The following is a 14045-nucleotide window of genomic DNA, read 5'->3' on the forward strand; positions in this document are numbered from 1 at the left end:
ATTATTAAAAAAATAATTCTAAAGTGGCTTATATTTAGTTGAGCAAATATTTTTTTAAAAAAAATTGTGTAAAATATCTATTACATCCTTAAAAAAAAATTTACCTATGAATTTTGATGGATAATTTTGGAAAAAAAATATTTCAATTTTCAACTTGTCGGAAAATATTTTTTCCATATTTCTCATATTTTTTTTATGAAACATTAGAATCTTATTTTCCTAAAAATATTATTTTTCTATTTCTTTCCTTTAAAAATTTTAACCAAACAAAAAGTCTTTTTCGTTTTTCTATTGGCCATTATTTTTCTCTTTTTTTCATACAAACCAAACGAGCCGTTAGCTCCATGCTCTACTTTTTCTGCATTTGCATTTGCTAAGATTTTGCAACGGCAATTGCCTATTTAATATCTTCTTCATTGTAAAGATGGATTATTTATGGTAAATTCAATAGTAATTTTATCATCTTATGATCCAAAGAAGGGAAACATGCATAATCTTTAGAATTTTTTATCCATTTTCCTTATCGATGTGCATGCTTATAGTTGGTGCGTCTTATAATTACACTTCCATATAAAATATGAGAGAAATCTACATACTTAAAATCCATTAAGATATCTTTTATCTGATAAAGACTTAAGAACAGGATTTGTCGCTAAAGATCTAAGAACTATTATAGCAAATATGCTTATTTTCGATTCTTAGTCTTTATTTAACATTATTAAGATTGTCCAATTTTTAGATCACTTTTTGCATAGCTTATAAATCTCCAAGTCATATAATTTTTAGTATGTAAACAATTTAGTGACGGTAGATTACATCCAATAGCTTGAATTACTGATGTGGATTTTTTCATTCTTTAATTTAAATTTGACTAGATCTGAATGAAGATCCACTCAAGTATAGCCAAAACTACTTCTTATTCTAAATATAAGAAACATGGCCATTTGTGCAATTTTTGGAATAACAGGGTATTCATGCAAGATAATTGAATAAAAGTGGGAATGTTTGGGGCTTTGCATATATGAAATATTCTGGCCAAAACATCATAGCTCATTGAATGTTAGGGGATAAATGCTACTTTTTCCATGCACTTTCAGATACGGGAGAATTTGGCCGGCCCTCCTTGTTATATGCCCCTTTGGCAAAGTCGTGCCTTCCACTTCAAATTTGTTTTGGGAGAGAGTCTACAAGGTGGTTGCGCTCGGGCCCAAGAAAACTGGGCCCATTACATCAAACCGATATGGGCCCCATCAAACCGGAGCCCGTTCAACCTATTTGAAGATCCTATTCAACAAACAAACCAAAAAAAACAAAAAATAAATAAATAAATTTTTTTATAAATATCTACCTAAATATCAAATTTTATATGAATATTCTCGTAAAATTGATATTTATATGTATATCCTCGTAAAATACTTGTTTTGCTATTCTACTTTTTTTTTATCTTTATTTTTGTATATGTATCCACGCCATCTAATGCCGTTAAAAAAATTAATGGTTTCAAATTAAAATAACTAAAATATTTAATGAGTAGATGTCAAAAAAAATAAAATGATCGTAATAAAAAAATAATTTTAAATTTTTATTTTATTTTTTAATTAAAATTTTTATATTTTTTATTTAAATATAGTTTTAAACTTATATTTAAATATTTTTTAAATAACAAGAAGTACCATTGTATCACAGGCACTCGTATAAAAACAGTATTTTATAAATATACAAAAATAAATATAAGTTTTAAAAAAATATTTATGTAAATTTAAATTTTTAGACGAATATTTATTTAAAAAAATTCAAAAAAAAATCAAATTCCGATAAGAATCAGGCATCTCCTCTTGGCCGAGGTTTCTTCCATCGTGATTGGAGATATGGGAGCCGAATTCGAGTACGAACACGGCGTTCGAGGAGGACTTGATAAGAACTCTGATGTTAACAAAAAAAAAAATAAGAACTCCGGAAGGCGTAGAGGTTATCAGGAATCGAGGAAGGCCTGGGACCAACAAAGCCATGGGATTAAAAAGAGTATATTTCTTTGGAATCAATGGCGTCGCCCAGGGAGAAAAAAACCTTGTTGAGTACACGATGGTCTATTTCGGTCGGGTCCATATGGCTCGGCCTCGCGGTTTTGTAGGGGAAGAGCCCGCGGCGACGGAGCCGGCTACGGGCCCAGCGGCGAGCCCATCCGGTGCGTCCCCTTTCCCTCCTCCTCATTTTAATTTTTTTGGAAACTCGTCCGATCGACGGCACCATGAAAGAAATCCTCGATTTCAGAAATTTGTTGACCATAACTCTGTAATTCCTTGCCATCACGGTTGCAAGAACAATCTTCTAGTTGTGCGTCGATTATTGATTAAACTGGGGGGATCGCATGTTTAACCAGAGTCTCACATCTCTCTGTTCAATTTGTTCTAAGTAAATTTTTTCTACCTGCAAGCAATTGCGTCGACAGTATGAGCATTTTCGGTGAGCATCAAATACTATATGCATTGCCGTTTTGATTCGAAATTGGCGGTTTGGTTAACTGGCCTTGCCGGAATCTGAGCAGGCAGAAGAGCAATGATGCGAGCAAAGACTGTTTACAGGAGAAGAAAAGGGGAACAAAAATGAATTCTTGGATGAAGTAAAGAAGGATGCTCCGACAAGCGCAGTGGATGTGCCGGTTCCCGAGATAGATATGATTTTTTGGTTAAATCAGTGATGGCTTTCTATTCTACAAGGCATTTGGGTATTGGAAGAATAAATTGAATGAATTCTTTCCTGTGTTGAAAATGTTCAGCAATCCTGATATTTATATCAGGCTTGTACAGTGTGAACGATACTAACAAGAACGTAACAATAACACCAGAAGGATAGAGTCATGCGGTTCTACAATCATCGAGGGAGGTTAAGTTGTTTGAGATCCTATTCATGTGGGATTCCCTTTGGTAGAATCGGTCAAGGATGTTTGAGCCATCACTTGACTGGTGTGTTCCATCACTTGACTGGTGTGTTTTAGTGACCCTTCAATACGCCCCAGCAAACTCAACGGGACCTCGTCGATGTTGAGTTTGAGCCGTAATTGATTGAAGCGAGCCGTCGAGAGTGGTTTGGTAAGAGCATCCGCAATTTGATCATGAGTAGAGATGAGGCGTACTTGTAATAGGTTTTTGTGGACTCGCTTCCTAACAAAATGATAATCAATCTCTATGTGCTTGGTGCGGGCGTGAAACACCGGGTTGGAGGAGAGATACGTGGCTCCAATATTGTCACACCATAGCAAAGGAGTAGGCAACCGAGCGAAGCCCAGTTCGGCCAGGAGGGAGGAGAGCCAGTGAACTTCGGCTGCCCCATTGGCTAATGACTTGTACTCGGCCTCGGTTGTGCTGCGTGCAACTATGGGTTGCTTTTTGCAATTCCTGGAGATAAGTGTATTACCAAGATAAATGCAGTAAGCACTCACAGATCGTCGATCATCATGGTCCCCGGCCCAATAGCATCTGTGAACGCCTGTAAATATAGAGAGGGTGATCTGCGGATAACAAGACCGAAAGAAAGAGACCCTTTGAGATATCGCAATATCCTCTTAACAGCTTGCCAATGGGATTGTAGCGGACGGTGCATGTAGCGGCACACCAAGTTGACCGAGAAGGCGATGTCGGGCCGAGTAAAAGATAAGTATTGTAGGCCGCCAACGATGCTGCGGTACAAAGAAGGGTCTGAAAATAAATCACTGTCGTGGGTAGACAAAGAACACGAGGTCGCTATAGCAGAAGAACACGGCTTGGCTCCGTCCATCTTGCATCGACGAAGCAAATCGCCAATGTACTTCCGTTGGGATAGGTACATGCCAGTTGAGTGTCATAACACCTCGATGCCCAAGAAGAAACTCAAGTCCCCAAGGTCTTTGACAGCAAAAACACATTGTAAAGAAGAGATAAGGGAAGAAATCATGGACGAACGTGAACCAGTAATAATAATGTCATCCACGTAAATGAGAACATAAAGAACTCCACAGCTTCTTTTGAGAATGAATAGAGAAGTGTCGGCTTTAGAACCGTGAAAGCCAAGCCGAAGTAAATAATCACTAAGGCGAGAGAACCATGCTCGCGGCGCTTGTTTGAGCCCGTAAAGCGACTTATGGAGCCGGCAAATGTGATTTGGAAATTGAGGATGGTGGAATCCCGGAGGTTGTTGCATATAGACTTCCTCCGATAGATCGCCATGTAAAAAGGCATTTTGAATGTCAATTTGGCGAATAGACCAATTGAGGGATACTGCGAGAGATAGAACCATCCGTATAGTGGCCGGCTTGATGACTGGACTAAAAGTTTCTGAGAAATCCACACCCTCTTGTTGATGAAATCCCTTAGCAACAAGGCGTGCTTTGTAGCGATCAATGGACCCATCAGCCTTGCGCTTGATTTTGAATACCCATTTGCAACCAACTACATTGCGGGAGGCATTAGACGGAACCAAAGACCAAGTGCCATTTTTCAATAGAGCATCAAATTCAAAGTTCATGGCAGCCCTCCAATTAGGATTTTTGACAGCCTCAGTATAGCATGTAGGTGCAGAATCATCTGCAGAGGCAGAGGCAAGTAAAGCCCGAGGAAGGGGGTACCGAATGGTACCATCAGTAGGCACCTTAGGCTTGTGAATATCTCTCTTTGCCCTTGTGATCATAGGATGATAAGAAAATGCTACCGGTTTGGAGGGAGTTGGCGGTGCAGTAGAGGCAGCAGCATCAGTAGCAGGTGGGCTAGGTGGGCTAGGTGAGCTATGAGTAGCTGGAACAAAAGCTGAAACACTTGGAGGTAGAGTATTAGTTGAATCACAGCTATGTGTTGGTACAGAAGAGGGTTGCACATTTGAATCAGCATGAGGAGTAGGTTGTGGAGAGAGAGATAGAGAGGGTAGAATAGTAGAAGAAAGATTTGTGTGTGTATACAAGGAAGAATTCTGAGTACACTGAGAAAAGAAATGTTCATTGAATATTACATGCTGTGAAATGTATATACGATCGGATTGGAGATCAAGACATTTGTAACTGTGATGTTGGGTGCTGTATCCAAGAAATAAACAGGTCTTAGATTGATATTCAAATTTATGTTTATTATAGGAACAAAGATACGGCCAACATCCCCACCCAAAAACACGTAAAAAGGAATAATCTGGTCGTTTATGAAAGAGAAGTTCGTAGGGAGATTTGTGATTTAAAATAGGAGTCCGTAGACGATTGATAACATAGATGGCAGTTAAGAAGGCATCCTCCCAGTATTTCAGGGGCAGGGAAGCTTGGGCTAGGAGAGCAAGGCCCATCTCGACTATGTGATGGTGTCTACGTTCGACACTTCCCATTTGTTGATGGGTATGTGGACAGGCAACACGGTGATTGATACCGCACGACTGAAAATATGTATTTAGGCGATGATATTCACCACCCCAGTTAGATTGTATAGCTTTAATTTTTGTAGAGAATTGATGTTCAACAAAAGTCTGAAAGTTATAAAAAGTAGATTCAACATCAGATTTCAATTTTAAAGGAAAGAGCCAAATAAACTTAGAATAGTCATCAACAAAACTAACATAATATCTAGAGCCATATACAGAAAGTTCTGAGGAGGGTCCCCAAACATCAGTATATATTAGATCTAATGGAGCAACAGAATTATTATGAGAACTTAAAAAGGGAAGACGATGACTCTTCGCTAGTTGAGAATCTGAGCAGACGAGGGGCCGCTTATTGTTAGAGACGGGAAGGCCAGAGGTAGAGAGAATACGACTGACCATAAGAAAAGAAGCATGCCCAAGGCGATGATGCCAATCAGATAGGTTGACACGGATGCCGACACAAGCCCATGCATTAGAGGACCTTGGCGGAAGAGACATAGAGTAGAGGCCGTCACGCAGAGGGCCGTGATGCAGGATATTCCCCAAGTAGTCCTTTATGACAAAGTAAGAGCCATGAAATTCAAAAAAGCAATTATTGTCAGTGGCAAAACATTGGACAGATAATAAATTCTTTTGAATTTTAGGGATAAGAAGGACGTTATTAAGGCGAAATGAATTTTTTGAATTTGAAATGGTGGAATGGCCGATTCGAGAAATGCGCAAACCTGTTCCGTTGCCCACTTGGATTTGATCCGAACCGGAGTACTCATCGCTCCTAATGTTTAGATTGTTCATATCAGCAGTAAGATGGTGGGTAGCACCAGTGTCGGGGTGCCAGTCGCCGTCAAAGGATTGTGGCTGTGCAGCTAGAAGAGCCTGCGGATTGGGATGATATGCAGCAGTTTGTGATACATTGTTGGAGTCCTGTAGGGATGGATCAAACCTTCTATAACAGGCTAGTGCACTATGTCCAGATTTGTTACAAATCTGACATGTGGCCCGAGGAGTTTGTTGCTGGTAACGTCCCCCATTAGAGCGACCAGAGCCTCTACCACGTCCACGGTTTTGGAACGAGTTCCCTCGAGTGCCACCATTTCGTCCCCGAGATTGTTGACTATTGCGAGTCGCAATATTTGCTGATGCCAGAAAAATAGTAGATGCCGCAGCAGGGGAGTTATTTGCGGCTAATCTGGATTCATGGGTTAGAAGATGGCAATATATTTCTTCAAGAGACAAAGGGTCCAGACAAGTAGTAATCGACGTAACAAACGAATCATAATCGGATCCGAGTCCCGCCAATATATAACTTTGGATATCATCATCCGTCATAGAATGTCCGGCAGAGGCGAGTTCATCAGTCAGTTTCTTGAGAGATTGAAAATATTCGGTAACAGTGGTGTTACCTTTCTTGAGACTAGCCAATTGCGTACGGAGTTGTATGACTCGTGCGCGGGAGTGAGCGGCGAAGCTCCGCTCGAGAGCACTCCAAACAGCATGTGAAGTGCCATAGCCTACCACTTGGGCAAGGACACCTTCAGAGTGACGCCATCAGCGTACTGAGGATCATTTGATCTTGCTTACACCATTGATAATATGCTGGATTAGGAATGGTAGCACTTTCATTTGATGCAAGAGTGCCCGGCAGGTATGGCGGTGGGGCAACGATTGTGCCGTCGAGAAAGCCAAAAACATCTTGTCCATAGAAGTAAGGGACAAGCTGTGCTTTCCATAGGAGGTAGTTCTCACGGGTTAGCTTGACCGTGATAAGGTGCGACATGGTGGAGAAGGAGGGGACAGAGAAGGGTGTTGTTGAGGTCGTGAAGGTGGCAGCGGTAGTAGATGGGTTAGCCTCAGTTGTCGATGCACTGGTGGACATTTTTGACGTGTGTCACTTTAGAGCTCTGATACCATATTGGAAGAATAAATTGAATGTATTCTTTCATGTGTTGAAAATGTTTACAGCAGTCCCTGATATTTATATCAGGTTTATACAGTGTGAATGATAGTAACAAGAACGTAACAATAACACCAGAAGGATAGAGTCATGCGGTTCTACAATCATCGAGGGAGGTTAAGTTGTTTGAGATCCTATTCATGTGGGATTCCCTTCGGTAGAATCGGTCAAGGGTGTTTGAGCCATCACTTGACTGGTGTGTTTTAGTGACCCTACAATATTGGGTACTTCATGGACTTCAGGGTTAGAAGAAGAATAAGCGACAACTCTCTGGGAGATCGATACTGGTCAACATTCACATGTTGTAGAGGAGGGTCAGCATTGTTAGGAAAAGAATAGATGGGGGGTGGGGGGGTGGGTTGGCATTGTTAAGAAAAGAATAGCGCGCGATGATCGAGCGCGATGCGCCCGGCTAACCCGTTTCTGGATCGGATCTGCCAATTTTGCTTTGGACCTCCATTGGGCTCGTGCGCGTGAGAGCTACTTACTTTTTTTGTTTCACCAGGTTAAAAAGTTGAAGACTATATAAAGACCATCTCTTTCCAACGTGGGACTAAAGAAAGTACAAAAGACAAAAGAAGGGTAGGCTTGGAATTTTGAAATACTCCAACAAGCATTACCAAAAAGAAAAACATCGAGTGTAGAACGAAGCCTGCAGTGAAGACAGAATGCAAGGCCATGATGATCATAAGGGATCATTTAGAGAATTGTTAGAAAGTGGAGGTTGTTGAATTGGAGCATGAGCTTCCTGCTTCAGTGAAAGGGAAGCTTTAGATCAATGATAATTGATAAGGTGGTCAGGTCTCTGAAGAAGTCAATTTCTGCAGCGATCGCTGCAGGGGCTGGATATAAGAACTTCTGATTTGCTGAAAAGGATTGCCTAGATCATGAAGATAAGGCGAGGAAGTTGAGGCTTGGAGGAGATACTGAGGCTCTAATGAAGTACCTCGACACCATGCAGGTACAGAATTCAAATTTCTTTTATAGATGCACTGTGGATGATGAAGGCCAGCTAAGGAATATTTTTTGGGCCAATGCTAGATTGTAATCTGCATATTGGTAGTTAATTGATGTCATAACATTCGACACGAGGCACGTAATCAAACAATGTGATTTCGAGTTTCGACTTGCTCCTTTTGTTGGAGTCAAAAACCATGGCCAGTCTATCTTGTTAATATAGTGGTATTCTTGCAGATGAGACAGCAGATACTTACATTTGGCTTTTTAGGAAGTGGCTAAGGTGTCTGAGTCACAAGCCACCTAACGCTATAATTACTGAGCAGTGTAAGGCTGTAGGTTGAGCAGTTGCAGAGGTATTCCCACTTGCTCGACATCGATATTGCCTTTGGCATATTATGAGGAAGCTTCCTGAAAAAATAGGTAACATGGAAAAAAGAAAGGCGATCAGTGATAAATTGAGTGAGGTTGTTTATGATTCTCTAACAGTTACCGGTTTTCAAAGGAAATGGGTGGAAATGATTAAGCAGCTTCAGCTTCAAGACAATGAGTGGTTATTCGCATTGTATGAAGACAGGAGCGAATGGGTGCCTGTGTATGTAAAGGACACATTTAGGGCTAGTATGTCCACTACGCAGAAGACAGTATGTGCAAGTGCAACTATTTTGATAGCTATCTGACATTCAAAACCTCTGTCAGAATGTTTGTCAAGCAATATGACAATGCTTTGTGGAGCAATTATGCACAAGACTTTCAAGAAGATTTCTGTCATTCAATATATACAAGCCCGAATCTATGATCCCTGGAGTTTGAAAAGCAGATTGCTGAGTTGTATACTACAAACATTGTTCAAGAGTTTCAGGTAGAAGTGAAGCACTGGATGCAATGCATTAGTGTCATAGTTGACAGGAATGGGCCCATTGTCATGCCAAGGCAACTGAATTAGCAGTTAGCAAGAAGATGGATTACAAGGTTGCCTATAATACTGCCGAGGAAGATGTTTGGCGCATTTGCAGGTTTTTTGTTTTTAATATATATATAATTTAGAAGTATTCTATGCCAGCATGCGCTGTGCTTCTTGCTACAAGAATTTGTGACTGTGCTACCATCCAAGTGCACACTCGTGTGTTGGAAGAAGGATTTCAAATGATTGCACACATCCGCATCATCACCTAGCATTGCTTCTCTTCATGACATGGATATTCATGATGATTTATGTATGCATGGGAACCAGTATTTGATGGATATTGTTGAGATTGGGGCAGTTGATCATGATTTGAAAGAGTTTTCTATGATGGTATTGAAAGTGGCAAGGGAGAAAGTGGTAAACAAATGAGAAATTACAGCGGAATAGAAGAATTAGTGATAACATATCATCCACCTCCCAGCTAGGTAGTAACCACCATATTCCAGCAGTTTTTGACCTAAAAAATGATGCATCACCCGTGGATCCAAGTGTCAGAGTTCTGGATCCTACACAATTGCATCTCAAAGCTTGCTCATCTCTTTTGGTTAGCTCGACATGTTCTTATAATTCAAGTTGATTTGGTGATTTTCTAGCTGTTCAGCTCATAACTTTATCTAATTGGTGTGTCTTCTATGCTTCCTGGTGCAGTTCAATCAACTTCCTCATCTCTAGCAATTTCAGACACATTCTTGCACTCCGGTCTCAATGTTCTAATGAAATGGTATTGCTGCTCAGTATGCTGGGTAAGACTAAAAATTGATTGCATTAGAAAGGAGTAAATTGGACAAAGTCAATGTGCTGCATCAAAGACGTCAAATAGAAAAAAGATCATATAAGTTGGTTGTGGATATGCGCAACATAGCAGTTTAAGGATAATCCTTTGCATGATGTCAAATGCAAGATGAGGGATTGGAATAACATGTAAACACTGAGAGATAATTTAAAAGACTTGGTAGATACAAAACATCAGTTAGATGGTGATGGTATTGATACGACAGCCCACCAAACTAACAAGATGTGATTGTTTTTATGTTCATTTTTGTTAGTATCTTATGATTTTTTTCTTTTAAATATTAAACTACATGAATCACAAACCAGATCGCATCTGTACTTCAGCGGCTCTTCACTGGTTAATTATATATTTCTTCTTAGTTTTCCTTTTTTTTTTTGTATATTTGAATGAAGAGCTTATTGTATTCATTCCTTTCTTTTCCTGCCATCTAGAATGATAGAAGCCTGTATTTGTGATACATGTATAATTTGAAGTCAATGGGTCAATTTCGAGCAGTTAAGATGCAAGATGATTCAAATAACAAATAATGGTATACAGAGTTTGTTTGATGATGCTATAAAGATGTTGTTGAGAAATTTTATGCTTTTAATGTTTAGAGAAATTTGTGTGGTGAAATTCAATGTAATGAAGGAGAGAAGGATTGTCCTGTTTTATTGACTGGTAAGGAGTCACATTGTAGAGAGGCTTTGCAAATAAGTATCTATGTGTAGGTTGTAAGTCAGTTGCAGGTGCTGGGTTGAGTGACCAAATGAACGAATCTTAAGCATGGAAGGTAATCTAGAATATTTGGAAAGCTTCATCAGGGTACACCCCACAATCAATCTCTGAAAAGAGTATTATCAGAATATATTTTAGCAACTTAACTGTTCAAGCAATACCCCAAATAATTTTCCTGATATGATCTATAGAATGTAGCTGTGCTATCATTGTTACACTCTGTTTCAAATTCTCCCGGCACACTCCTACATGGTTACTTTCTCCATTGTTTCAGAGAAGAATAAAGTGTAGTTTTTATACATTTTGAAAACATTAAGTATTATGATTTGATCATGAACCTGGAAGATGGAGAAATTTGAGATTTGCATTGATCTTAAACCTGCTCATGGAATGAATTGATGGGATTTCCATCTCTCTCTCTCTCTCTCAAAAAAAAAAAAAGGAGAAAAACCTGCTAATGGATAATTGGGCTGGGACTGGGAAATCCATGAGTGCCTCTATGCGAAGATTTGCAGAGAGGATGGCTTTCGACTTGTTCCTATTGGCACAGCATGTGCTATTCTATAGTGGATTGTTAAAAAAGCAAGAAGATCACGATCTTTTCCATTTGGAACAATAACTTTGAATACACAAAAGAAAACTTGAGTAAGTCCAAATTCTAGAATAAAGTAAATAACTAATGAGCAGTCACCGGTAGTATAGTAACTATATACTCCTAATCTTAGCAGATATCTTTATCAATTGAAAAAAGAAAAAAAGCTTTAGCAGACATCTCAAACCTTTGACTGAATGTAGCAAATATTATTAAAACCAGTAGGACTATAATTTATCCGAAACCAATTATCTGACCTTAGCTAGTATGAAGACTCTTCAAACATGATTAATTCTATATCACCCAAAATGACTGCTTGAACTAAACTTACTACCAAGTAGATGTTGACTTCCAATTCACACTCAACTACTCTAATGAAGTTTTCTATGCTATTAGGCAGGACCATACATCTTTGTGTATCGAGGTATCATGGAGCTTGTTGTTACCTTTTCAGTAATATACAAGCTCAGCTTTTGGAGATCCAATTTGAATATTATGGCCTTCAAAAGTGAGTATTGATTCAACAATATATAGTACATGCCATTTGGACATCCAGTTGAAAAATATTTTGCCTTGATTTATTGTAGGTGCTCGTAGTTATTGTTCAAGGTTAAATTCATCAACTTCTTTTTGTCCTCAGAGTTCTTTATGACCAATTCTGCATCACCTTTGCTTTGTGATTGTCTATGTCACTTGAATGTAGTTCATAGAACTCTGTTTAAACCTCATATTTATGAGATTCAAAAGATTCCACACACCCCATGACTACAGGAAATATTCTCAACTCTGAGTATGGAAGGGCTGCTACAGATCTAGATTTATAACTCATCCACTAACCATTTTAATGACAGTGAATGCTGCTTGCATATATCTGACATATTATGTATGCATTCATATGAAGATCAACCATCCTAAAAGCAGTCATGGTCCTCCCTTTACTAATTTAGGAAAAAATAGCTTTTGTCATTTGATTGGATTCTTCAATGTCCAATGAGATATTAATAGGTTAATGCATTGAAGAGATGAGAGTTGTCAGAAAGCCCTTTAGTATCATGACACTAGGTCCTTTTCTGAAGGAACTAGATCTTGCTGACATGGGATAAAGAAGATCTCACTTAAAAGAAAAGTCTTTCATCAAATAAAGGTGAAAGCAGCACTTATCAACTTTATTGGGAAGGAGAGCACCTTTGATGCATTTACTCCAAGCTTGAATTGATTATGGACCCTCAAAAGAAAAGGCCTCAGCAGGTGCTCATGGGAATGAGTAAAAGAAATGGCTTTCCAGTTACTGTTATTGAAAGCGTTGCGAAGATTCTTTCAACTCTGATTTAAATGGATTTCCCACCAAACATGCTATTTCGTAGGGCCATTTACTTTAGGAACGTCATGATCATTTGTCACACAATTCATGGGCATGAGGAAAAATTATCTGTTCTAGAAGTTATTAATGTCTCACTTCCAATTGGGCTGTTATATTTTCTGTTTATTGCCACCCAACTGTCTTTGCTATTTACTTCATGATCCTAATATTTCTACATCGACATTAACTCTCTGAAATGAATATTGTGTTATTTGTTTGTTTCCTATGCATTCTGAGTTAATTAGTGATACTTAATCCTCATCTTCAGCAAACAATTAGTACACACATATGTAGTTGTTATATTACTTTTTTGGTGGGATCTAGTGCTCTTGTGCTTTTAATATTACTTCTAAGTGGATTTGGTGTTATTACAATATACCTGTTTCTTATTATTTAGGATGCAGTTATATATATGTGGTCAAGTAGATTTCCTGAGAAGGATGCTGAATGGTGTTTGTTTTGCAACTGTTACTTTTAACTATATGTGTGTCCTGGTTTGCTTTTAGTGCTATAGCCATATGTTTGCATGTGTGACATAAAGGAGGGTGATGGAATGGGGGGTGCATCCATGTCTATGTATGCTTTTAGTGCATTGAAATAAAACTTACTTTATTTGGAACTGGACACACAGCTTTTTTGCAGGTCTCCGACATTGGTTTCTGTAAAATTGGATCATCTGACATTCTATTGGTACATGGCTTCGTTTGTCGATACTTAAAACTTGCTGTAAATTTAGTACGCATTAAATTAATTGTTGTCAACAAGAATGATGGTTGTTAGGTCTCTCTTTCGCACACAAACCTGACTTGATTTTACTTCGGATGGCAATGGGTTCTGAACCATTAAGTTCTATCGACATGTTGGTTAGGAAAGGCCATCATTGATTGGCTTTTTAAGTGTGGACTAGTTGGAATCATTTTCGTAAATTGGTGCTTTCTTCCAATTGGTAGCTAACTTCTAGTTTTCGATCTTGACTTTCAAGTTTATTCTTGATGATGGCGTCGCACCAATCACAGTTTGCCATTTTGTTGGCATATTTCTTATGTTGATGATGTAAAAACGGGTTGCATGTGTGGTAAAATATGGATTCAACTAAAAGCCCTATCAGTGTTTGAGCACAGTTGGTTGTGATGGAATTTAAAATCTCTGAGATCATACTTTGGATTTCGTACTCTATGTTATTGCAAATGAAGTTAAATATAGATGTATATCCAGTAATATTGGGTTGATGGAACAAACAAATGTTTAACTTGAAAGTGGAACTATAGAAATACATGCAGAAAATAATCTAGGGAAACGAGCAGCTTACAGTCCTTCACAAATAACAGGCATCAT

General features: G+C 38.7%; 1 protein-coding gene across 1 annotated transcript; it reads left to right on the plus strand.

Annotated features, from left to right (window-relative positions):
• Positions 1 to 1867: 1867 nt before the first annotated feature.
• LOC113463010 lies at positions 1868 to 13626 on the plus strand. The gene is made up of 3 exons (XM_026806334.2): positions 1868 to 2185; positions 9897 to 9991; positions 13353 to 13626. The coding sequence occupies exons 1-3, from the start codon at positions 1927 to 1929 to the stop codon at positions 13488 to 13490; spliced, it is 492 nt and encodes a 163-aa protein (XP_026662135.2). The 5' UTR covers positions 1868 to 1926; the 3' UTR covers positions 13491 to 13626.
• The last annotated feature ends 419 nt before the right edge of the window (positions 13627 to 14045 follow it).

Source organism: Phoenix dactylifera, chromosome 7, assembly GCF_009389715.1.
Source record: "Phoenix dactylifera cultivar Barhee BC4 chromosome 7, palm_55x_up_171113_PBpolish2nd_filt_p, whole genome shotgun sequence".
Lineage (NCBI taxonomy): Eukaryota > Viridiplantae > Streptophyta > Magnoliopsida > Arecales > Arecaceae > Phoenix > Phoenix dactylifera.